At 32.3% G+C, this 26,990-nt stretch overlaps 3 protein-coding genes across 3 annotated transcripts in view; 1 reads left to right on the top strand and 2 right to left on the bottom strand.

Moving 5' to 3' along the window:
* Positions 1-23,369, top strand: part of LOC105201278 (general odorant-binding protein 56d) — a 36,234-nt gene extending 12,865 nt beyond the window's left edge. The window contains exons 2-5 of the mRNA XM_026140735.2: positions 22,513-22,591; positions 22,704-22,795; positions 22,877-22,982; positions 23,116-23,369. Of these exons, the coding sequence (XP_025996520.1) occupies positions 22,513-22,591; positions 22,704-22,795; positions 22,877-22,982; positions 23,116-23,192 (354 nt within the window). The 3' untranslated portion in view covers positions 23,193-23,369. The remainder of the gene's footprint in view (positions 1-22,512; positions 22,592-22,703; positions 22,796-22,876; positions 22,983-23,115) is intronic.
* On the bottom strand, positions 7,570-8,941 carry LOC120356759. Its single transcript, XM_039458436.1, has 3 exons — positions 8,243-8,941; positions 8,078-8,160; positions 7,570-7,999 (listed from the first exon to the last, which is right to left on the bottom strand). The coding sequence occupies exons 1-3, from the start codon at positions 8,563-8,565 to the stop codon at positions 7,626-7,628; spliced, it is 780 nt and encodes a 259-aa protein (XP_039314370.1). The 5' UTR covers positions 8,566-8,941; the 3' UTR covers positions 7,570-7,625.
* On the bottom strand, positions 8,990-11,524 carry LOC113005311 (tigger transposable element-derived protein 1). Its single transcript, XM_039458435.1, has 3 exons — positions 11,096-11,524; positions 10,568-10,657; positions 8,990-10,456 (listed from the first exon to the last, which is right to left on the bottom strand). The coding sequence occupies exon 3, from the start codon at positions 10,435-10,437 to the stop codon at positions 9,058-9,060; it is 1,380 nt and encodes a 459-aa protein (XP_039314369.1). The 5' UTR covers positions 10,438-10,456; positions 10,568-10,657; positions 11,096-11,524; the 3' UTR covers positions 8,990-9,057.
* Positions 23,370-26,990: the final 3,621 nt, after the last annotated feature.

Genomic DNA, 26,990 nt, shown 5'->3' with positions numbered 1-26,990 from the left:
GCATAAATTGAAAAAAACATTAATATTAAAAAAATATTTATACAATAATTATTAATCAAAAAATAATATTTTATATAGGGGAGACCGGGGCAAATCGTTAGATCTTTTCTTCTTTTGTGTCTCCTGAGTCCTATATTAATTAAAAAAAAAACATGAGACGGTTTGAAAGGTTGAACCTTCCCCTTCACAATGCCGATATAAATAGAACATGCAAATGTACTTGCTTTAAAGTACATATAAAAATGTCGACCAATGTCAAGAATTAAGAATAGCCCCAAGCACGGGTAATTCGTAACTAGTCCGGGAATATTCAGAAATTTATATTTTAAGTTAAAAGTCTGTATAAAAGCTGTTGTTAAGACTTTCTTTTATTTAAAAAAAGATGTAGGTATACAAAAAACAAATGCAAACATACACATTCACATGTTCTTTTATGCCATCGGTGTGACAGATTTCCTAACCTCACAAGTGTCAATCTTTAACGCTTTATAACTTTTTACCTGCTTAAGAGCGACGATTTTATATTCATATTCATGTTCTATGTACTAAAAGACACAATATTATCAAGTTTGAACTAAATCAATGAAGACCCACATAGCACGTAATATTTCTGTGATATCACAGAATCATTGCAATATCTCAGAAATATTACATATTACTGTGAAATATCACAGAAATATTACTGTGATATTACACAGTGATAATGACATTGAAATATTCCACTGATATCACAGAAATATCACAGAAATATTATTGTGATATTACACAGTGATAATAACATTAAAATATTCCAATGATATCATTGCAATATATTGTTGCAATATTTAATTTCAAAGAACAAGGTAATGTCAAACCACGTTTTTATTATGTCTTATTAATGCAACGTCACTATCTCTTTGATTAATTTCAATATTTTTAGTATCCTTAATATTCTTGGTAATTTCGGTATCCTATAGAAGAAATCAACTTACAAATAAAATAATTATGTCTTTGCCCTTTCGTGGAATAAAAGTAAATGTTAAGAAAAAAAATTAATTAACTTTATTATTAGTTTAGATATTTACTTAGTTTATCTTTTAAACTGTATATATAAACTATAATGTACGCTTTTCTATATAATCTATCAATTTAATTATTGCTTTACAACTCGATCAATAATGATTTTATTAAAAAATTACAGAAAAAATTTTGTGTTTGTTTTATTGCCATTTATAATTTTTACAGGAGCACAAAAATCGATTTTAATGTTTAAAAATTTTTATCATGAGGAATTTAAAAAAAAAATGTTTCCAAAAGTTTTGTTAATACACTTTTATTATTCACTTGGCAATAAATATTTCAAAGTATATTTAGAAGTTTTTAAAAAAATATACATTTTGACTTCGTTTAATATTTACTGCTCGGTACATTATTTTGTGAAATAGTTTATTCATTAATATTGATTAGACTATTATACACCACAGTAAAAGGTTTTTCAAGTTAATTAAAATATTAAATTTCCAACAAATTTTTTTTTAGATTTCACTTTTTTTCAACTCTATTAAAAAATATGATTATATATATTCTATCATTAATTAGGTATTTTACAATGTTCATTAATTATATGTATGTATATAATGTTGCGGCTCGGTCACCGACCGTCACAACATACGACGAAACAAGCGAGCGTGTACACAGCCGCTATGCGGTCCCGCCGTGTGTATAAGACTCCACGCAAACAAGTGAGTGCTGGCACCACCGCTAGGTGGCCGCGCCGCTGGAGACCTTCTCGTGAGTCAAGTGCAGCCTCAGGTGTTATATCTAGACGCCACTGCGGCCGACCGGGCCGACTCACCACGACTCACTAGCTCACACTTCAGTGAGATTTTAAAGAAAATTGTTGCTTGTTGTAATTTGGAAACGAATACTTGTTCTAATTTTTTTCAAATGTAACGTCCCTTGAAAAAAAAGTTGATAGACTTGTTTCAATAAACTGATTACTGATCAGTAACTGATTATATTTTGTCAGTTACTGATCAGTGATCAGTTTATTGAAACAAGTTTATCAATTTTTTTTTAAGGGGTACGTGTGGAACGCTGTTCCATATAAAATTTTATATTTTTACATGTAAATAATATTTTGTATTGTTATTTATCTTGAACATAAATTAAAATTATAATTCAAATTGAATCTTTTTTAACAAAAATGAAAAAGGATACAAGAGATTTTTTTTGTAAATTAAACATTTATTACGTTTACATTATTGTATTCTGTTTTAATAAATATAATTATTTTTTTTATGTTTAATATATATTACATGTAACGATATGAAAATAATATTAAGAATAACAATAAAAATAAAATAAATTGAAATAGTTTATTTATTTAATTTTTTGCAATATTATTTAAATATCACATAAACATCACAGAAATATTGTGAAATATCACAGTAATATTACTATGAAATATCACAGTAATATTACTGTGATGCGTTTTCGCGGACATTTTGATATTACTGTGATATCACAGTAATATTTCGTGATATTTCTGCAATATTTCATTTGTAATATTGCAATGTAAAAGTGATATTGCTATGATATCACTGCAATATTACGTGCTATGTGGGGAACTTTACCTCAATGTTTAACTCTGCGTAGCGCAGTCGTTCGTAACACAGCCGAAGGGTTAGAGTTACCCAACTTAGGTTAGGCGCTGCAATCAGTATTAACCAATCGCCCCGGTGCTCGGTATTAAGAATGGCCCCAACATCAACTGTGCGCATTATTGCGTATGATCGACAAAAATAGACATCACACAGCAAAAAGTAAACACGAAATGTTTCAAATACGTTCAACTGGACACGATACATTCAAAGTTTTCAAAAAAACCTTATTATCTTATTTAAATTTCGAAGAAATGCCGACTATCAGAAATTACTTCGACTGTTGCAAAACACATTTTTCACTACTACGACTTCAATATGATTCAATATATACGCCGTTAGCAACAAATCTTTCTTAGCAACATCGTTACATTAAAATGTGTTTACAGTGTTTAAAGTAAATTTTTAATATGTACCCATAAAAAGATATTTCCAATTATCGAATTACCCCGTCTAACGATTTGCCCCGGTCTCCCCTATAATTAATATTTTCAAAATATTGTATTAATATTTTATTATAATATAACAACTTACGATTTAGCTTTAGCATCAGTATTAGGCGTATCAATACGTAATTTCCATTGAATGTTTCTGAAAAATAGAACAAATTTTTATAATATTTTTAGAAATAAGTAGAAAATATTTCATAATTATTACCTATTTCCATTCTCTTCCTGTTGATTCTCTTCTCTTATTGGTTTAGGGTCTATTTTCATACATACATTTCTATAAAAAATGCATATTATATTATATTATGTTATTACATGAAATGAAATATTATATAAATAGGTTAATAATATATAACAATTCATATAAAAAGATTAATAATATATAACAATTCAGGTTAGGTGAATCCTTACTGATGTATTTGTTCAACTACTGCTTGGAATTTATCCGCTTCAGCTTGTGGTTCCATTTCTGCTTCTACTTCTACTTGTATGTGTCTTTCTGCTTCAGCTTGCATATCTTCTGCTGTTGCTACTTCTGCTTGCAGTGCTACTCCTGCTAACGGATTTCTAAAAAAATATGTTAAAAATTTTTTAATTTAAAATATTGTTTTTATTATAAATGTAAAAATAGCTCATTATTTTTTATATTGTTTTTTTGTATTAAATAATAACTGTAATTATTTTATATTTTAACATATTTAATATATCAAAAATAAAAAAAGTTATAAATAACAATTTAGAAAGTCAGAAATTAGAATTGAAAACTTACTCAAAAAATATGGTTGGTACAGCATCTGGATGTAAACGGAGTGTGGTCGTTTTTATAAACTATTTTTCCTCAAAATGCAGATGACATATTGTACAATTATTGTAAGCATAATTTGGACCTTTCTATTCCAAATCCAGTCTATTGGATGCTTTAATCCATTGCAGCCATCTGGATATGTAATATAATAATTTAATATAAAAAAGCTTACATATATAAATGTATCAAATATAAACAAATAAAAAAATGTTTAAAACGTTACATTAAATATTACATACACAAGTATAATGTTCTGGAAAAAAGTATTTTTTACAAATAATAAATAAAAGATTACCTGTCATGTTTTTTTGGAAATCTAAAGAAGTGTCGTTTTTCCACATCAAATATACATTTCGGCACAGCACACCACTGTTTTCCTTTTTTATTCATTTTTCAGTTTATCACCAAAATTAAACGCCAATAACAGGAATATCTGAAACAAAAATCTAAGATTAAAGTGCAGCTTCCTATAAAAAAATAGAAAATCTATATAAATATTTATATAGGTTAACTATTTTCTCTTAGGATAATGCTTCAATCAACTTTCACTATTTTTTTATAATTTTTTTTGCCCTTTACTTTCATTATATAACACTATTCTTGATCACTTTATCACTTTAATATATCACTTTATCACTTTAATAACTTCTAACTGCCAAAAATGTTTATGACCATTCAAATGCTGAAAGAGCTAACGAGACAGAATGTCAACAAAGAAAAAAGAAGTGAAAGAAAGATACTCGCTGACCTCGCGCATGCGCACTCTATTTTAGGCTTCAAAAATTTCCGAGAGTTGCGCTACTATATATACTGTGCCAAAAATACGGTATTAAAATCGATTGAAAATAAAATTGGAACCCAGATAGATTTATTAAAACAGAATACATTAATGTAAACGTAATAAATGTTTAGTTTCCAAAAAATATTTCTTGTATTGTTTTTGTTAAAAAAAATTAGAAAAAGATTAAATTTGAACTGAACATTTAATTCAAGATTGAGATTAAATAACAATACAAATTGTTATTTACATGTAAAAATATAAAATTTTATATGGAACAGTGTTCCACACACATGTCACGTATGAAAAGAACGAGAGCGAGTATTTGTCTCAAAGTTACAATAAGCAGCTTCTAAAAGTCTCACTGAAGTATAAGCAAATATGAGCTGGGAAGTCGACTGCAGTGGCGTCTAAATATAACGCCTGTGGCCGCATTCGACTTACGAGAAGATCCGCGACGTGGCCGCCTAGCGGTGACGCCAGCACTCACTTGTTAAATCCATTTCAATCTGAACAGGATTTTATAAATTATAATTAAATCGAATTTTAATGCGATATGACACGCTGAGACGCTGACAATTCTTGTGTGCCATTTTTAAATAAGGAAATATTTCGATGACAACACTATAAAACACGTTAACAAATTTGTAAAATTGTCTGAAGGCTTTTTTGGCAGTTAATAAACAACTGTCAAAAAAAAAAAATAGTTTTTGAACAATTTTACAAATTAGTTAAAATAATTTACTATGTTATTTTATCAAAATAGCTTTTTATTTAAAAATAGCACGCAAGAATTCTTAACGTCTCAGCGTATCATTTCTCGCTACTAATGCCAGGATTCCTAAACATGATCGCTGAGAGTATTTAGGATTCTTAATGCAATTGATTTAAAGTTTTTAAAATTTTTGATTATGCATTACACTTAAGCAATTTATAAAATTAGGAAAACAAAATCTTTTAATTTTTCTTGAATATTTGGAAATTCTTAACAGCTTAGAGGTATATTAAATTTAAAACATATATATAGGGTGATTCAAAATAACCTATTGGTCCCGAAGCTGGCATATTCGTAATCTAATTCTGAGACGATTTTTTCTTTTGCAAAAATTTGTCCGGAGCTTAGTTTTCAAGTTACAATAAAAATTAGTTAGCATATGATGGGTCAAATACAAGTAGTAGACAGGGGCGGCGCGACTCACTGTTACACGCAGGTGCTTTTGTGGGGCACCTCCTGTGCTCAAATGACTGACAAAAGTACACGGACAGCACATTCCTATTTAAACTTTTTCTCTCTTTCTCTGTTACTTTAATTATGTTACATTTAACTTGTCAAATTTTGATCTGTCATCCGGCCGTCAAATATCGGGATGACCGTGAAATCTTCAAGTAAGTTTACATTATTATAATAAATGTACGGCTGCGAATAATAACATTTAATGCAAATTAGATTACTTAAATGTGCACTTGCAAGTTAAAACCCAGATAGCCAAATGATTGCAAATTGTCGGCAACTTGCCGCAAATATCGCTCATAAGTTGTCAGCAAAGCAACAGAAGGGGGTATCCTCTTTTCAGTATGTTTTTGTCAGCAATAATTTTCAAAATATAATTATGCCAATCTATTGGCAATAGACTTTAAACTCAGTTTTCAGCAACTTGCTGGCAACTGGCGCGCAACACGCGAGGAATCCTTAAAATCTAAACAATGGGTAGGAAACAAGTGTTGCTGTTAGGTTGCCCTCAGATTGCAGACAATGCAAGAAACTTGTAGAAAATTCGTCGGCTATCTGATGACAACAATTTTCAGCAATTTGTGAACAACTGACGTGCAACATATTGTGTTTTTAAATTGCCATCATGTTATAAACAACAAGTAAAAAGATTTTTAATGCTTTTCATAACTCTTCTATAAATACCATATAGATCTTGTTACAAAATCTGTGTCATATCAAGACTTATGTTCAACAGATAGAGCAGATCGGTGAGCGCTTAGTGAGTTAAAAGCAAAACTATGTTCCAAAACTCATAAAAAAAAAGTGTTGCAACCCTTTAGCTCATGACTGTATACACGCACACCGACGAAATCGGTATCCCTCCGCGCGCGACATGCGGCTTCTACACATATACGCGAAGCGCCCACATACATACGTACTAGTCTTCCCCTTTCATGCTATTAGTATGGCTGCTACAAGTCGAAAATACATTGCTGACACTGGGCCATTTTGAATTTTCACTAGTTTTATGAAACACACAACGATAAATGATGTACATTCATAATAAGAGTAAAAAAGTAGGTTAGGCGATGCATGCGCAAGTATGCTTCGCTTCAGTTGGTCGCTTAGGTATTGGTGTTTACGTGCACTTCTCTCACTTAATAATAATGCACATCATTGTCAACTAAGGTAAATGTCCCTATTTGTGACCATCTAAGATTTTCGTATGAGTTAATAAGAAAGACAAGTACTCTATAGTAATGTAAATGAAGAAACAATTATACCGAACTCAAGATTAATCATTTTTTTATCGAAAAATCGTTTACTCGAACGTTAAACATAATTTAATAAATTTATAAAAAAAGAAATTGCAGACTATGTAAATGTACACATTTGTGACCCGTCGATCCTATTTGTGACGGCCATTCTGTACCGATTTGTGACCGGGTCACAAATAGGTACAGAATGGTCACATCAATCGAATATTCCAGTTAATAGCCATTTAGTGACCGGCAGATGAATTTCCTTGTCACCTAGAGATAAATAGAAAAAGAACATCAATTATGAAATAAAATATTAGAGAAATTATTGTTATATTGCGTAATGTTTGTTTATTTAAATTATTTTTCCTTGTAAAACAAGATATATAAAAAATATATAAAATATATAAAATATAATATTTATATTAAGTAATTTATTTATATTAAGTAATTAATATTAATATTAAGTATAATGCACATTATGAAGGTGCATATTGTTTTGCGCAAGCGACCGTTACATTATTTTTCACATTTATTTTTCTTGCTTGAGCTATTTTTTTTTTTGCAGCTTTTTCGGCTTGTTGCAACACTTTTTGTCTTTTTTTCTCCTCTGCTTCTTGTCTTTTCTTCTCAGCTGTTTCTTGCCGTTTTCTTTTTCTCTCTTCGACTGCAATTTGACGTTGACATTTCTCCATTTCTTTCGCTTGGTGATATTTTTGCCAGGCCAATGAAGTAGCCACTGAAGGTATTTTGGTTTTTACAGCACGTTTTTTTGTTGCTGAATTGTACTTGCGGGGCCAAAATATAGCCTTTTTAAAAACATCTGGGATATCCGAAGGAACGTCCAAGCAATCTGAAAAATAATGAAGAGTGGACAATTTGTATTCTATTTTTTAATAGAATATTATATTTAATATGTACTTGTATATACCATTGTCATTGACGTCAGCAGATGCTGAACCAGATTGGATATCTTCAGCATTGGTATTAACATTGGTATTAGCATTGGTTGCTCTGAAAAAATAGAACAATTTTATTTCAATTGAATAAATTTTAGAACAATTGAAAATTGTTCTAAAAAGTTTATAAAATTTACTTGTTCGTTGTCGTATCTTCATTAATATTGAATTGTGAGGATCCTGCAGTGACCATTTCATTTTGCATTACGATCTGCGGAAGATTGTTTGGGCTCTTATTTTCTTTGTCAGTCGAATCAACTGTCAACCTGGGATATTCTTGAAGAAGTACTTCGTCCGTCGAATTATCTTCAGGATTCTTTAGCGGTGAAATGTTTTCTCTTTCTTTCTGACTTTGATCTACTGAATCATTTACTCCATCGAATGCAACATCGAAACTAGATTGTAAGGCACAAGGTTCAGGACTAAAGCAGAGATCAAAAATCTGATTTGGATTATCCATGACAAGAATGTCAGTTTGATCCGTAGAATTGCAGTCTTCAGTATTTAGTATACTAGAGTGGCCTCCTTAAAAAACAATTAAAAATACAGTGCAAAATACAATTGAAAATAAATTAATTTCGAAATGAAATCTGATAAACGCGATTAATTTAATTTTCATCCTATCTATATAATTAAATCATTATAATGAACTCAACTATCTAATTAATACTTTTTTAATTGAGCCTTGAAAAAAGTAAAAGCTGTCAATCAAAACCTATCAGATGAATATTAAATTCATTTGTGATCAATTACAATTTTATCTCTAATTTATAAATAATCACAAATTCTGGAAGATATATGTATAAGTATATATAAGACGTTACACACACATATATATATACAATATGTAGTATAATAATATAATTATATATTTGTATATGAAGATAATATAAAGAAATATAAAATAAAATATACATGTGTATATCTTTAAAAAGTTAAAAAAGATTTTAAGTTAAAAATGGTTACTTGTTAATTTTAAAATCTTTTGCCAAAAAAAGAAAAGGCCAAGGTTTTCAATGGTGCCGTTATACATTCCAGTTTCACCAGCACGTCTGAATGTACCCAACAAATTTTCATCGATGTTACTTTCAAAAAATAATAAATGATTTTCAGCATTCTGTTCTAGTTTCGAAGTTACTGTTGCATCATCCTTTTTCTTCCGAAACAGTTCATTGTATTGGAGTGCATCGGCTGAAAACGGGGAAAGGCCACACTTCCTGAAACCATTGCTCATCACCCTTGGAAGTTCTACGCCTTCAATAGCGATTTTAAGGAGCGGACCAAAGTCTTCTCTTCGCAGATTCCTTTGATTTTGCACTCGCCAATCATTTACGCAGTTTCTCCAGCTCGATTTAAGCGTCCGAAACAAAGCAACGTCAAGCGGCTGAATCAGATGTGTTGCGTTCGGGAACAATGCAATAAGTTCTATTTGATGATCCATACAAAACTGAGCAACCGGTAACGTCATGTGAGAAGAATGCCCATCGACATACAGAATAACCGGTCTCTCGATGTTATGTGCTGTCAACCACGGTTCAAAAATGTTACTTATATATTCATAGAAGGTTTCGGCCGTCATCCATCCGTTTTCCGACTTCCCAATGCTCCAATCTAAAGGTATACTTTGCGAGATGCTATAAGGAATTCTTTCATATGGAAAAACTATCATTGGAGAAACCAATGCGCCCATAGCGTTTGTCGTGAATAGTACTGTCAAGCATTCCTTCTCGTCGTTTTGTGTGAAGTTGTAAACTGCCTTATCTCCTTTTTTGACTAGCACACGCTCGCCTTTCGGACAAAGATAGAAAGCAGATTCGTCACAATTAAATACTCGGGCTCCATCAATGTCTAGTAATTGCTTTTCAATTAAATGCTGTTCGATTTCTTTGAACCAACCGCGCAGAATATCTTCTGTTACTGACGCTCGATTTTTAGGCAAGTTTTGAGCTACGCGAACAGAAATTTCCGGATGCCGACGTAAAAACGCTTCGTACCAATGACGTCCTGGTTTTTCATTAGTAAACGGTGCTTGTCGATTCAATTGTTTGATTAAATAAGCAACATTATAAAGCAGTTGTGTTTTTCTGACTGGAAAGCCTCGTTTACTGAGATGAAGCATCCAGCGCACTAGTGTTGCTTCTTCTTCAGCAGATAATACAGTGGGAGGGCCTGTTCGCTTTCCAATTGGTCGATACCCTTTCAATTTTGATATTAGCGTTGATTTAGGGATACCACTTGACTTACTAATACCACTTACTGACCTTCCAGAACGAATGTCAACAAGTGCTTTTTCAAGTTCTGTGTCTGACCATTTTTTTCTGATTTTACCCATGCTGAATGGAAACTTTCACCTGCGTACAGAAATGAGAATCCAAAATGTCATTAAAATTCAAACATTGAAAGAAACATTCTTCTTATACAAATATAAATATCATTTATTAATCATTCACTGTGATACTTACACAAAATTGTCTTGTAATTTTTTTTCTTCACGTCAAAGAAGCTGTCACTGTGTTATGATTTGTCATAGGTATTTGCACCTAACCTGCTAACTTAAAAACAAACATTTGTCTTATAATTTCCACATAAAATAATAAACATTCTCAAAATGGATTTTTATGTACTTAATAATCTCGTTTTTGCTCTTTTTAATAAGATTATTACTTTTCGTCACAAATCAACACAAAACATACAAAGTCCAAAAAAGTCAAAAAAAAAAACCACGATAACCAAACATAACCTACAGCGATAGCGTTGTTTACCCTCGAGCATGCATTGAATATTTGTGTAAAGATGAGTGTTAATTATGTTTTTTTTTTAAAGCAGCGAATTTACTGTTATAATTAGTTTTCTTGAGCCGGGTCACAAATAGAGACATGCGTATTTTATTGTCCCATATTGTAACTTTTGCTTATATACTCAAAACTACCAACCTTTTCCGAAACATACTAATAGCACAACATTTATTAATCATTTACTGTGATACTTACACAAAATTGTCCTTTCACTTTTCCTTTTGATGAGATTACTGAAGCTGTCACTGTGTCACGACAAACACCTCACCCTACTAACATGGCAGCAAACTTGCGCTCGACCTGCCACTGACGACACCGCGAGCACCTTATGTCACATTTTTATGCATATTTATTGATAAAATATCACTGAAACCATATATCAAATTGTAGCTAATTAATAGCCAAGCGCAATAAATATCCTTTTCAAGGATGAAATCCTTACACTTTCTAATTAATTTAATAAATGTCCGCGAGGGGTCACAAATTGGGTCAGGGTCACAAATAGGGACATTTACCTTAAATGCTGAAAACTTTTCAGCAATTATTATTATAGTAGAGTTGCTATTCGGTTGCCGACATGTTGCTCACAACTTATGAATAAAAGTAATAAGTACTCGCATGTTTCTGTTAACTTTATATTACCATTCGGTTGCCGACACGTTGCTCACAACTCATGAATGATAATCGTTGTTCACATATTGCTATCAGATTGCTATAAACATTGGTTGCAACAGTTGTTCTACCGTTGTTTGACAATAAAACTCAGCATATTAACATTGAATTAACAAAAACATTTTTGTTTCATTAAATTATAGGCAACATAATAGCAATTGACGAGCAACTTAATTTCTGCAATTATTTGATTTAGATTGAGTATTCACGTTTGGCTATTTGGGAAGTAACACTTTTAAAACGCACAAGAAGGGAAGGAAAGGTAGAGAGAAAGAGAAAGAGACGGGGGAGGAGGGGGCTTCAAACAAGTTTAAACATGTTTACTCATGCACACGGCGATCAGCTTATTGTTTCCACGATGTAACAGTTCAATTTAAATTTGTCCTTTATCCAGATCTATCCCTCGAAGTTGTTTCATATTTCACCACATTTACACTATTTACTCTACACTTGATCGATAAACGCGGAACTATGCGACGAACTCATCGATCGACTTTATTAATTACTATTAATCACTACTCTAATCACTACAATCATTCGATGCGTTAAAATTACTCGAAAAAACACGTATTTACGTTACGATCACACAACACGTGTTCACTCGACGATATCAAGCAGTCGACTGAATGTTATTGGTTATATCGTTGTAAGAGTGTCGAACGATTGGTTAAAGCCATAAGTCAAAACAAGACAATTTAAAATAAAAATATTGGTTAATACGATTTACATCAATACAATTTATTAGAAAAATGTTGCAAATGCATATTTATCATTATTTGTTAAAAATTGCCCTAATAGCACAGGCACGTCCTAAGGACGTCCTGTCGGGACGAGCGGGATATCTTGGGAACTACCTGTTATAGTCCCGAAACATCCTGTGGACGTCTTGTAGACTGCCGAATGAGCGCCTCATTCTTGCCTATGGACATCCTGTGGACGTCCCGTCGGGAGTCCTAAGGACGTCCATTCGCAATCCTCGGGATATACATACGCATTTCAAGACCATTTTAGGGTATTTAAGAAATATCCGCATAAATATATTATATTATTACACTACATAATTCCAATGAGCAAAACAATATTTTAATAACATTTTAAAAAACATTTTTCGCAAAAAAAGAATCAGGAATTTTTTCTCGAAAATTTCCGAACGTTCACCCATCCAAGTCGCGACTCCGGTGAACGTGGCTTGACTTCCGTGATCGCTGCGAACTAGATCCCTCGTGATGATCTATGAACACTTTATTCTAATATGTGTATATAACTGATAGATTAAGTAAATTTATATTATTGAAAAGATGAACTATGTATAATTAAACCATATTATTTATATAAACATATATAAAATTATAGTTTTTCTACTGATATTTACAAATGCGGATTAGCATCTGGAATAACTTTTTTGTTATTTTTGTTTAAGAATGCAACTAGCAAATATGTCAATATAATACAATAACTAAATTAAGTATGAAAAAATTTTTATTAAAAAAAACATTTAAAAAATATTTAAAAAATATTGTCTGCTCATTGAGATGTAGACTGAGGTTTCTTCATTAATAGATCTATTTTGTCTATTGATACCGTTGTAAAATTCTTTGATATAATTAATATTTGCCCTTACTTTTTGTATGTGAATGTATAACTATTTATATTAAAGATTTTACAACAATTGCAAAGCTATTTTCCGCTAAACGCAGCCAATTTTTGATGATATATGAACAGCGGCTCTAAATCTTTATATGTTTGAAATTGTGAAATTAACATTTAATTATTATATATCAAAGAAATTTTTTTATTTTTTTTTATTCATTAGAGATTAAATATGTGATTAATTATTTAAAAACAATGTATAATTTTAAGTTGATTTTTATGATTCAGAGTAGCTGTCATATGTATTATAGGTCTGCTTTTTATTGCTGAAGTAGTGCACATTTTGCGTTAAAAATAATATTTAGGTATATGTTTAAAATTTGATGAAAGCAAAAAGAAAAAGCTTGTGCAGTCCAATGCAGCAATAAAATCAAATCCTACTAGTATACTTAATTTTCTGATACAATACAAACGTTTTTTTTTTATTAAAATAATTTTATATTTAAGTGTGATTTATAATTAAAACTTTCTTAAATTTTTTATATACATACTTAGATATTATATATAGTCTGGATTAATCCTCCGTAGGCAGTCTTGGTCTTTTTTGTTTAAAGCGAAATTCTTAATCTCAAATTTCTTTGCTCAAATTTAAATCTTTATTAAATAAAAGTTTTAACATTAAAGAAGTTAGTTATTTGATAATGTAGGAATGCGGAAAAGTGTTATAACCGTGAATTTTTCTATTTTTCCTTAGCTTTTCTAGTTTGTGTCATATGACACAGAGAGACAGTCAAAGGACGTCCTTAGGATCGACTTAAGATTTGAACGACCTACGGACGTCCTTAGGCTCGGCTTAGGACTTAGACGTCCCAAGAACGTCGTTTGAATACAGTGTGCTGTGTGGATGACTTAAAATTACGGCCAGTGGGTATAATGTAGGCTGTATATAGAATTCCTTTAGTTTATTTAATATTGCTCGGAAAGTCCTGAAATTTTCATCCTAGTATAATATCCTAAGTCCATCGCATTATTGTCCCGGGACATTCAGGACGAATTCAGTATCATCCCGAGGACGTTTTGTGCTGGGGTGTATGTTAGTGACTTTATCAAAATAATTATTATTTATTTAAAATATTCAAGAAATAATTTTATCCAAATCAATTTCTTCTAAATATTTTTTTATATCTTATTTTTTAATATTTGCGACAACTGTAAAAATATTCCTCAAAATAAAATATTTGTTTGCCCTGAAAAGAGCAAATTATCCGTTGCTGCAAGGATATTTCAAAAATTATATCTTTGAAGTTTTCTTCATAATAAATATTCAAAATAATTATCTTGATAAAGTCACTTATGGATCATACAATTTTTAACAAGTAATGATAAACATGCATTTGCCACATTTTTCTAATAAATTGCATTGATGTAAATCGTATTATTTAATATTTTCATTTTGAATTGCTTTGTTTTGACTTATGGCTTTAACCAATCGTTCGACACTCTTATAACGATATAACCAATAACATTCAGTTGACTGCTTGATATCGTCGCGTGAACACGTGTTGTGTGATCGTAACGTAAATACGTGTTTTTTCGAGTAATTTTAACGCATCGAATGATTGTAGTGATTAAAGTAGTGATTAATAGTAATTAATAAAGTCGATCGATTGGTTCGTCCCGTAGGTCCGGGTTTATCGATCAAGTGCAGAGTAAATAGTGTAAATGTGGTAAAATGTGAAACAACTTTGAGGGATAGATCTGGATAAAGGACAAATTTAAATTGAACTGTTGCATCGTGGAAACAATACGCTGATCGCCGTGTGCGTAAGTGAACGTGCTTAAACTTGTTCAAAGGCCCTCCCACCGTCTCTCTCTCTCTCTCTCTCTCTCTTTCTCCTTTCTTTCCTTTTTGTGCATTTTAAAAGCTACTTTTAACTTGCAAGTGCACATTTAAGTAATCTAATTTGCATTAAATTTTATTATTTACGGGCGTACATTTATTATAATAATTTAAATGTTACGTCCAGAGTTGAGGTAGGATAGGTAAGACATGGAGGGAGAAAGGAGGGACGTAACAGCTTGAGAATGTGCCCACGAGGCACAGGCAGGCCGCGTCGACAACCCAGAATATATGAGTCAATGAGTCCACAGCGGGGGGCCCAATGACAACATTCAGGGTGTCTCGCGTCCCTCGGTACTGTTTTGAGGCAGCAAATTTAATTGCTTTACCTCGGGATCGGACCTAGTGCTTGGCCTAATAGAGCAAGAGATGATGAGTGAGGTGGAGAAATTAATTAAACTCCTTATAATCAGTCATTGATTTATTGAAAGAAAATGTGAAAGATAAATATGTATAAAAAAAAGGATTAATTCTATGTAGAAGTAATTTATTATAGATTAGAGTTAAGGAACACAATTTGATAATACAGAAAAATCCACAGACTCGTGATAGAAAGCTCGAGGTTAGCAATTACGAGTATACACATTTATATATATATTTACACTTATAATATTGTATATTAGTGTAACAAACAGAGTATTCGGACGTGTGTATGTGTAATCGTGTCCATATTTATCTAGAAATATTATTCGCTAATTTCAGTTACCGTAGCGAAATTGGGGCGAAAATGATTAAGGAACATTAATTTCGGGACTAAGTAATAACTTGGGTACGTGTGGGGAAAGAAGACGGGAATAGGTCCGTCAGGAGAGAGGTGGGGAAGGTAGGCGCGAACGGTTTTCAGATTGAACTGGTTGGGCTCGACTGAAAATGCGCCAGGAGGGAGGGGATTGGAACACAAAGGGAGGACAGACAGGATGGCGTTTAAAGACTGGAGGGGGCCAGGAGCGAAAAACGAACGAGGTGGAAGTGGTGGAAGGTCGTCTAGATATTCCACGCTGGGGACAGGAGAAGGGGGAGGAGGCCCATCCTCGAGATCGTGGGATCCGAAGATCGGAGGCTCTAAGGGAGCTTCTTCCTCCTCCTCGAGATCGAGGAACCCGGGGCTCGGAGATTTCCGCAGAAATCCGTCCTCCCCGAAGTCCGGAACCTCGGGGTTTGGAGGTGGAGACAGGGAGATAGGAGAATCGGGGAAGATCCTATACGTGAGTTGACTCGAAATAGAGGCGGGGGAGTTTGCTTGTTCGGAGGGGGTTGGCGGTTCCTCTTCGTCGAGAGCGACTGGAGAGTAAGAGGGTTCAGCGAGTAAATTTACGTATTCAGAGGGGGTCGACGGTTCCTCTTCGTCGAGAACGACTGGAGAGTAAGGGGGTTCAGCGAGTAAATTTACGTGTTCAGAGGGGGTCGACGGTTCCTCTTCGTCGAGAGCGACTGGAGAGTAAGAGGGTTCAGCGAGTAAATTTACGTGTTCAGAGGGGGTCGACGGTTCCTCTTCGTCGAGAGCGACTGGAGAGTAAGAGGGTTCAGTGAGTAAATTTACGTGTTCAGAGGGGGTCGACGGTTCCTTTTCATCGAGAGCGACTGGTTCAGAGAAAGAATTGGTGGGCGTGTCACCGGAAGTTATTGAGATGTTGAATTGTTTGTTGTGTAATGTTCCTAATTTCAATAAGTTAGCGATAAACGGTGTTGCTTCAGAAGGGAGATTGAGCGACGCAGCAAGCTTTCTTGCTCTCTGGTTTCTGCGATTCCGACGGTGGCGGGCTCCGGCGCGAGACTTATTTTTGTGTATCTTGGGTGGAATATGGTTATTCACTAGAACGAAATAACAAAAATGTTTGACCCGCTTTTCTCTCTAATATACGAAATAGAAAGAAGAGAAGAAAAAAAAAGAAATAAATAAATAAAAATAATAGAAAAAAAAAGATTTTTAGCTGGGAAGAGGAGAGGGGAAGGTAGTTGAATTAGAAAATAAAGTGAGTCTGAATCGAATCGGAGGATAGCGATTCGAATCCAGAAAGTCTAAATTTCTTTGAATCAAATCGAACCGAAACTCGATTTAATCCAGAATGGAAATCAAAATTGAATCAAATCAAACAGAGTTTGATTCAATCCAGAAGAATAAGGGTATAATTTCCTTTGAATCAAACGAGCCGAGACTCGATTTAATCCAGAATGGAAATCAAAATTGAATCAAATCAAACAGAGTTTGATTCAATCCAGAAGAATAAGGGTATAATTTCCTTTGAATCAAACGAGCCGAGACTCGATTTAATCCAGAATGGAAATCAAAATTGAATGAAATCAAACAGAGTTTGATTCAATCCAGAAGAATAAGAGTATAATTTCCTTTGAATCAAACGAGCCGAGACTCGATTTAATCCAGAATGGAAATCAAAATTGAATCGAATCAACAGAGTTTGATTCGATTTGGAGGGGAAATTGTAATGTGAATATGTATAAATCACCCGTAAGAGAGAAAAGCCCGTCAGGAAAGATAAACTTATGATTGAAACTTACTACTTGTTGGTTAAACTATTAGAGTTGACAAATGTGGTACTCTCGGGTCGCAGACCTCCAAACTGGGGCCGGACTCAGCGGGAGACGAACAATTCAGCCAAAAGGATAGCAGGTGCGATGGAGAATGGTTAGCAGATCCCAAATATGCCCGCTCTCACTATAGCACTTTCCAGTCAGCCAAAATTGCGAGTGCGATGGGGAACGGTCGCCAGATCCCGGATATGCCGGTTTTCGCTATAGCACCTTCCCGACCGAGATTTGTGCTCAGCATGAGCTTAGAGGCCGCGGATCCGAGAGTCGCAGAACTCGGGCATGCAAGGTACCACGGAACTGCGATTCGGACTGTGAACTGTGTACTACGAACTACGAACTGCGTACTGCGCGCTCCGCTAGAAGACGCACCTATTTATACTACTTTTCATCTATGATTCCCTTTGTCCCTTCGAGGGCCGTGTGCACCACTTTATTCATTAATACACCCACGTGCAATATTTACTTTTACGACTTTTTTACATTTCTCGGTAATTGTTATCCGAGAAAGCGGCAGGTTTGACAATTGAACTCTCAGAAGCATTAAATGTCAAAAAATTATTTGATTTGTTGCTATGCGGGTGTCGGGCATCAGAACTCAAAGGGATGCACACGTGCGTCTTCCAGCTCCCTGATTTTACTATCTTGGGTGTTTCCGGTATCGAGCAACGGTGTCACCTCAGATCTCCTTAATTGATGAATTTATAGATACTTAATTCGTGACATCCGGTTATTGCCGTGAGAGTCACCGTATTCTTGGGATCGGGGTGAGATCACCGTCGCTCGCCCGTTAATTAGAATATCCGCTGGTTGCGAAGGAAAGAATCTTTACTCCGCAGGACGTAACATAAACTTACTTGAAGATTTCACGGTCATCCAGTTATTTGACGGCCGGGTGACAGAGAATCGAAATTTGACAAGTTAAATGTAGCATAATTAAAGTGACATATAGAGAGAGAGAGAGAGAGAGAGAGAGAGAGAGAGAGAGAGAGAGAAAGTTTAAATAGGTATGTACTATCCGTGTACTTTTGTCAGTCATTTGAGCGCAGGAAGCGCCTCACAGAAACACCCGCGTGTAACAGTGAATCGCGCCGCCTCTGTCTACTACTTGTTTCCGACCCGTCATCACTGAACTGAATACATACAGGAAAGAGCCATGGCCGGAAAAAAGCGGTCAGAGAAAGAGGGTTACGTTATGTTAGTTGTCTCTTTCTGTCATAGGCGGTACAAGCATCGTAAAAAGTATGCTGACTGATGAATTCAGAGAACGATTCAGGCACTTTAGGAGGTTTGACTAACTTTTAGATATGATTGTACCATCAAAAATGGCGGGTTTCAAGAGCTTAAGAAGAAAAAAAAAACAGCCAACATAATGGAAATCTCTCTCTCTGACCGGCCTTTTACGCACGATTTCTATAGGACGGCTGTTTCCTGTATGTATTGAGTTCAGTGCCCGTCATACGCTAATTCTTATTGTAACTTGAAAACTAAGTTGCGGACAAATTTTTGTAAAAAAAGAATTGGATATTAAATCATTTAGTAATAGCGAATCTATCGCGTCAATTCGGAACCACCCTCCGACCAATTACCATAAATAAAATTCAAATCCACACGGAAATTGTAATTTACTATCGGTACACTTTTAATAAAATTCTTCTACTCGTATGAAACGCAAAGTCCGGAAAAATCATAGTAAGACCTTAACACATGCAAGCCCAGCGTCGCGCAGTTCCCGCGACCATCTAGAAACGATCTCCGCGTCATTGCGCAAACTATAGGCGCGAGCCGCGCGATTGCAGAACGGTGCGGGCTTCCAAGGGCTATACGTTACGAAAAAATTATCGCTCCGAATTTTCCGCGAATCTGAGGAATCGTCTCGCGACACCTCTTGCCCATATCCTTACCTATATAAGGAGCAAAATCGGAGCTCCTGAGATCAGATCCGTCTTGTTGGTTGAGCGGGATTTGCTGCCCGGCGACCGCCAAAATACAAACCTCCAAGTACGATCGCATCGACAGGTGGGTTTTATCCCAGGCGAAGACATTGGTCTTCGGGATGGCCTCGACTGGCATGCCTTTTCCTTTTCTACCATCCTTTCTCTCTCCCTTCTCTCTCCTTCCACAGTCTCAGAGGGTTGAACCACATACGCTAAAGTGTGGCCTCACTCGTTCCTCTCTCTTCCATCCTCATCGTCGAGGAAAATTCACAAACGTGACTCCTCGACGTTTCCTTTCTCTCTCACTCTCCAATTCCGTCGAGGAAGATTCGCAAACGCGACTCTTCGACTTCCAATATTTCCATCTCTCTTTTTTCCGTCGAAGAAGACTCGCGAACGCAACTCTTCGACTCACTTTTTCTCCAACCTCTCTCCAATGTCTCTCAAACCTTCCAAAAATGAATTTCTACCCTCCCAAAAGGCATTCGTCTCCGATCCAACTGATTCACCTTTAATTAATTACTTATTAAATTTAAAATTTCGAACTACAGTAAATTCGCGCAAATTAAAGTCTCAGCCTTTTCTCTTTTCATGATTTAAAATATTGTACGAAATTCTGTTAACGTATTCTTGTGGCAACCAAAACTCAAATTTAATTCAAACTTAATTTATCAATTCATAAATTAAAAAAAATATGGACAAAGAACCTAATCAAGGTTACACAGAACCCAACCGACGCGAATCCAAACCGCGTGACTCCTTCATTTTATTAACACAAGCGATCATTTATTTAATTTCAAGCGATCTTACAAAAATGCAGTTCTATCATACAAGCGTTTACATGTTCACACTTATTCTATTATTCTGGCATTTATAAAACAATTATACAAAAATAATAACACTTTTACAAACCAAATAAATCAGATATGTTTGCACCAAAAAACATGTATTTTCATGGCAACCCCATGCCAAATGTACGCTCAATCACGCATGTCAAAATTCTTTTTATTTCAATAAAACACTATTATATTCTTCTAAATTCACTGCTTATTAATCACATAATTATATACCCTTCCAAAATTCCCCCTCTTTCTCGTATAAATAAATTGTCATGTATCTGGGCGTGTTATCGCACGATTCAGAGCCACGACTGGTGACAGCTGCCTTAATTTCTCAAAAATCAAAACCAAAATAAAAAAAATTACGTCCGGATTCAAACGTCCGCAATCCGTAACAATTTTATTTTCTGCTAAAATTTGCAAATAAATAAAAATTACTACGTGCAATTTTACATAAAAAGAGAAAAAACCAAAATCGAGAAAAAAAACAAAAAATTAAATAACTTTTAAACCAACAAGAGAATTGTGCTTCTATACAAATATTCAAACGTAATGGTAGAACAACTTATGAAATTTTTATATTTTGGATGTTTTGAAATATAACACATACATCATTAAATGAGGGCGGTTATGTGCAGAGTATCAGTATATAAACATATTCCCAAAATAACATATATAATTGTACTATACATTTATTTAAAAAAAAAATGTCTTTTCAAATTAATTAAAGTTATAAAAATAGCATACTAGAAATTTAGTGCCGACTCGTATACCTTTCATATTTATTTATTCAATTTAGAAGGTGTATTGCAAACAATGTTAATTTATCTAATTTTTTCTAGATATTAGCGCAATTTCTTAACTAAACCTAAAAGTTTTGAACCCATGTCATATACATAATCAGTAATGACTTGTAAATAATTTAACCATTCTCTGAAGGAAATTTTTCTCATAACAATTATAAACTGGAACACATATTTCAAAAATATTGAGAAAATCTATACTTTTTCTCAGAAATTTTCATATATTTAAATTCTGAAATATTCTAAGATAGAAAATCTAGAAAAAATCTAGAAGAAATTTTTTAAAAAATTATAAAATTGTATAGAATTTTGCAAAATGCTGAAATTTACATAAAAATTCTGAAAAATTATTTGAGAAATTTTAAGTTAAATTTTATAACTCTAGTGAAAATTTTTCTGAAAATTACACGACTTGTAAAATTTTTCGGAATTTGTTTATAATTCTATAACTTTTTAAAAAATTTGTCAAATATTTTATATAAATCTTAGAATATTCTAGAATTCACATATATGAACATTTTTGAGAAAAAAAGATTGTAGATTTTCTGAATATTTTTGAAAATGTTTAACTTGTATAAAAATATCAATAAAAATTTTTACCAGTTTATACAGATACAGAGTTGTTAGTAAGACTAAAGGAACATATGTTAAAAATAATGTCAAATGTGGCATTTCTTAAGTAATTTTCAAAATTTTTACATAAATTTTAGAAATTTTCAAATTCCCGAGCAATTTTATAACATTTTAGAAAATTTATTAAATTCTTTTTATCTTAGAATATTTCAGAATTCACATAAAAAATTCTAAGAAAAGATGTAGATTTTCTTAATATATCTAAAAAGTATTCGACATTGGATAAAAATTCTGAAAAAAATTTTTTATATGGGAATGATTAAGTTATTGCATTTACAAGTTATTACTGATTATAACGTATGCAATACATGGGTTCGGAATACTTCTCGATTTAATTAAGAGGATGCTGAACCAAAAACTAAACTTTCTCAACGTCGGTATGGCAAATAATTTTTTGAACAAGAATAGCGCTAACATCAGACGACTAGAACCTTTGATTAAACTATCGATTTACTATATTTTATTGCTTAAAATTATTTGTCACAACTCTAATCTTTTTTAATTTTTAAAATATTAAATTGCATAATTGTTTCTTTTGCGATATATTTGACTTTCACAGAATATATTGAAATACCTTTTAATCAATTAAAACTTATATGTATTCCAAATATTTAAAAACGCATTAATTTATTAATTATTAAGTATATCATTACGGTGTGACTAATAATATCTAAATATTATTTAATTGTAGGGTCAACTCACAGATGAACAAAAAGCAAAATTGAGAACGTACAAGGAATCCTGTATCAATGAATCTGGTGTCGATACTAGTAAGGAAAGAATAAACTATATATGAATGCGTGTACCTGTGTGCGTGTATACGCACACGTATATTATTAAAATACTAAAATAAAAAATTACATTGTATAATTTAAATTTTAGCCATACTTGAAAATGCAAAAAAAGGAGAGGTAGCTGAAAGTGACGAAAAGCTTGCTTGTTTCAGTACCTGTTTGTTAAAGAAAATCGGAATTGTAAGTGACACTCGTCATATACTAATGATTCTATTTAAAAAATACATTGATAACAAATTAATTTCTCTACGTATGTTCTAGATGAATGCGGATGAAGACATTAACTGGGAAGTAGCTCGTGCTAAATTGCCACCAGGCGTACCGCAAGAACAGGCCGATCAAATATATAATGCCTGCAAAGACATTAGTAAGTATAAAACATTAAAGAAAACCAAGGTAGATTATTATCCGTATATATAACTGTGTAATTATATAATCTTCACCCTCTTAAACATTTTTCCCATAAAAAATATGTATGAAATATTAAAATATTATTTCAGCTGGAACAGGTTGTGAAAAAGGAGGCAAAGTGTTCAAATGCTTCTTGGACAACAAACATTTTCATCTTTTATCATAAGAGAATGAACTCCAAAAACCAAACTTTGCATAAAAACCTAATCAGATCTAATAGTTAGATCAATCATCTACTAGATGACACTTAACAACTTAAAATATTATATTGCACATTTATACACTAATATAAAGATGTGTTAATGAAAAAAATAAATATACATGTTGCTTTAGCATAAAACAAGTTTCTTTTTCTTAAACTCTCCACAAATATGCTAGACACAGAAAAACGAATTCTATTAAGAAAAGTAATTATACTCTATTTATGTTCTTTTCTTTTAGTAAGTAGAGGAAGATTACCAATATCAACATACTTCCCATCAAACATTTTGTACGCAAAAGGATATCAAATTGGTACCAAATTCCAGCGGAATTTTGTATCAAAATCGTATCCCACTGTGTCCGCCCATTAGGATGTTCAATGTAAGCCAATCTGACGAACATATCTAAAGTCAAATTGAATCCAATACCAGAACAAATTTGATAATAATAATGTGATGACAAAATGGCATCAAACACAACCCAAATCTGTTATCAAGTGCGTTGACAAAATAATGCCAAATACAAATCAAATCTGTTTTCAAACGTGCTGACAGAATGACACCAAATACAGATCAAATCTGACGTTTCCGACACTAACAAAAAAATTTATTTTTTTTTAAACAGATTTTATTATTCTTATAATTTAATCTACTGTATCTACTGTTTCAAATATAACATTTTAATTCGCTTATTACAATTACGTATTATTTTATAAATTTTTGAAAACGCATGTTGGCGCGAGATTCGAATCTAAGATTTCGGAATAACAACCTAACACGCTAACACTGAGCTAATCGTACACATGTGATATTGTTAATAAAAAGTTGATATTTGAAGTAAAGTTGAATTGAACCGAAAAAAACTTGCGTTTTGAATATCGTGCGAACACTATCATTAACCCGATGAATATTTAGCCTTAGATATTTTTAATATAAACTATATAAATAATTAAAATCTTTTCTTGGCCAAATCAGTCAAAAAATAACAATTAGAAGTAGTATCAAGGCATAATACAACATTATTGACATAAAGAGCACGTTACAAAAGTCAATTTTGCAATTAATTGTTATAAACAAATTATTAAAAATGACTATAGAGAAAAACTGATTGCACCAATCGATTCACTGGAAAAAATTACTAAAGAAACATATATGACGCTTTCTTAATTGTTATAGTTATAATTATTATAAACAAATTAGTTGCATAATTATTTTTACAAAAAAATGATAAATATATTAAATAGGGGAGGTAGTCCCGATGACCTTGACCTTGACATATGATGTCAAGGTCATGATCCTGAGTAACGTCCAACAAGTTTTAGCCGTAGCTCGCTCTTCGTTAAAAAGTTATAATCATAAAAATTTATGAAAATTAAAAGCAAAAACTACACATATACTGACATATATTTACATATACTCACATATATACATAAAAATGTGGTACAGAGAACGCATGGGCGGGAGAGGGGTTCCGCCTCGAAGGGGCTTTTCAACGCCAATTTGTCGTATACTTTGCCAACAAGGTTGTAGTATATTTGGTACAAATCTGTTAACAGTACCGGAAATACTAACGGAAATACTAACCGGAAATGCGGACCATATGCGGACCAAAATCTGTTACCAACTTTTGCAGTTGCGGAAATAGTTATAGGGGTTAATTCACTTTGATTTTTAAATTATATTTCTTAATTAAAACTAAAAATAAAACAATAAAAACAAATACAAACTAAAAATTGAAATAATGAATACGGCATTACCGGTTGAAAGCAGTTCTTAGTGTTCAATAATTTTTTCTAAATGAATTTGTAAACATTTACAAGATTTCCTCAAACTATGCGCCGCAATTTTTGCTGGACTTAAAATACAGCAAAAGAAGAATCCGAATGTAATATTGCAAAATTAAATTGTTAATCAATTTAATTATTTATTTAATATTTATATGCATCTTTACTATTCTACCTAATCCCGAAAAACTGTAAATAAATTATTGAAAAATAATATTATCTCAACCAGAATTTTAACCTAGATTCCCCAACAATCCGAGAAAGATGCCTTAGCCAGTTTATTATTATCTTAATCTTTATCTTAGAGATGTTATCTTTATCAAATTATTTAAGATAATATGAATACCAACAAGAATAAAATGTTAACTTTCCTATAAGCACTACAATATTAGAGGGGAAGAGGGTAATATGGCACCTATTTTCATTTTATTGAATAACTTTGTTTATAATTAATATTTTCTATTGAAACTTGAACGATTATATTCTTCAAAGTGTTGTTTGACAAATACTAGACTCAAAGTAATGAAATATTTATTATATAGTGATTTATATACATGATTTATAAAAATATTTATTATACGTGATTTATAAAAATCTGATGTACTGCATAAGTGGAAGAAAAAAAGTGGTTGTAATATGGCTAATAATAATTTTATATGGCATAAAAATAATTTTAAAAAATTGGTTTAGTTTAAAAGAAAAATACATCATCTTATTACAAAATTATATTTTTTTAATTTTCCATTGTTTAAAATTTTCCTGATTTAGAATTGTCCTGCGTTCAGGCGCTTTAAAAATATCATTAGAAATTTCATTAAAAATATCATTTTATCCCTGTTTAACATTAAAAAACAAGCATAAAATGATGTCTCTAATGTTTCAAAACCCCACTCTTTAGAATAACAATCGATTTATTGAAGAAATATTTTAATATACAAATTTTGCTTAAAAAACCATATTAATAAAATTCCATATTATCGTTTTAACTATGTATAACTCTAAATGTATACGGCTAAATAAAAAGTTAAATAACAAAAAAACACTCGAGTGTATATTCTTTCGTGTGATAATATACTCCAGCTTAAGCTTATGTGAGAATAATGAGAAAGTGTATGTAATTAAAGATTAAAAGTGTACCTTGAAAAAATTTAGAAGTGCTCATGAAGTAACTCAAGTAGCACATATGTGTTTCAAAAACATTTTATAAACGTTTTTCCGAAACGTTTTATTACCGATTTTTAGAAACGTTTCTCATGCGTTAAAATGTCCAATTAAACGTTAACTGAAACGTTTCTTTCCCGATAAAATAACGTTTAAAAAACCATTATAGAAACGTGTTTTTTACGGATAAAGAAATTAAAAAATTTCTACTTTTTTAGAATTTCTAATTAATTGTCAAAAACAATTTTCTCAATGTTAAATAAAGTAAAAGTTATTTAAAGTAAAAAAAATTTGGGAATCTTTCTCAAGAATTTTTTTTAATTTTCATACGGCCACCCATCCAAGTCGTAAGGTTGCTTGACCTATAAGACTGCTGCGAACTGATATCTGGTGATGATCTGTGAACACTTTGTGTTAACACATATATATTGAGGCAATATATGTTATTGGAAAGATAAAACATAATTAAAGCGTATTATTTATAAACATATACAAAATTATATTTTTTTACGATTACGACTTAAATGGGTGATGGTTTGAGAATTTCCAAAAAAAATTCTTGAGAGATTCTCAATTTTTTTATGTTAGAAACATTTTTATTTTATTTAATGTTAAGACAACGGTTTTTTACAATATTAAAATAAATTCCAAGCAGCACATATACGTTTCAAAAACGTTTTATTATCGATTTCTAGAAACGATTTCTAATGCGTTAAAATGTCGACTCAGAAAAACGTTAAGGCGATGCTGAACCGGTCTGTATACGTGCATATTTTTGGACAGGCATTTCTCTTAATTGGCTTTATAGATCGTAAAATC

This window comes from Solenopsis invicta, chromosome 16 (genome assembly GCF_016802725.1).
Source record: "Solenopsis invicta isolate M01_SB chromosome 16, UNIL_Sinv_3.0, whole genome shotgun sequence".
Classification (NCBI taxonomy): Eukaryota; Metazoa; Arthropoda; class Insecta; order Hymenoptera; family Formicidae; genus Solenopsis; species Solenopsis invicta.
This window is presented reverse-complemented; position numbering and strand designations above follow the sequence as displayed.

What these genes read in the sequence shown, in the direction of transcription:
- LOC120356759 (XM_039458436.1), bottom strand. Translation starts at nt 8,565, where the DNA reads ATGGATAATCCAAATCAGATTTTTGATCTCTGCTTTAGTCCTGAACCT. An exon ending in GAAGATACGACAACGAACAA is followed by an intron (nt 8,161 to 8,242) that starts GTAAATTTTATA and finishes CTATTTTTTCAG; the next exon opens with AGCAACCAATGCTAATACCA. An exon ending in TGCTGACGTCAATGACAATG is followed by an intron (nt 8,000 to 8,077) that starts GTATATACAAGT and finishes ATTATTTTTCAG; the next exon opens with ATTGCTTGGACGTTCCTTCG.
- LOC113005311 (XM_039458435.1), bottom strand. Translation starts at nt 10,437, where the DNA reads ATGGGTAAAATCAGAAAAAAATGGTCAGACACAGAACTTGAAAAAGCA.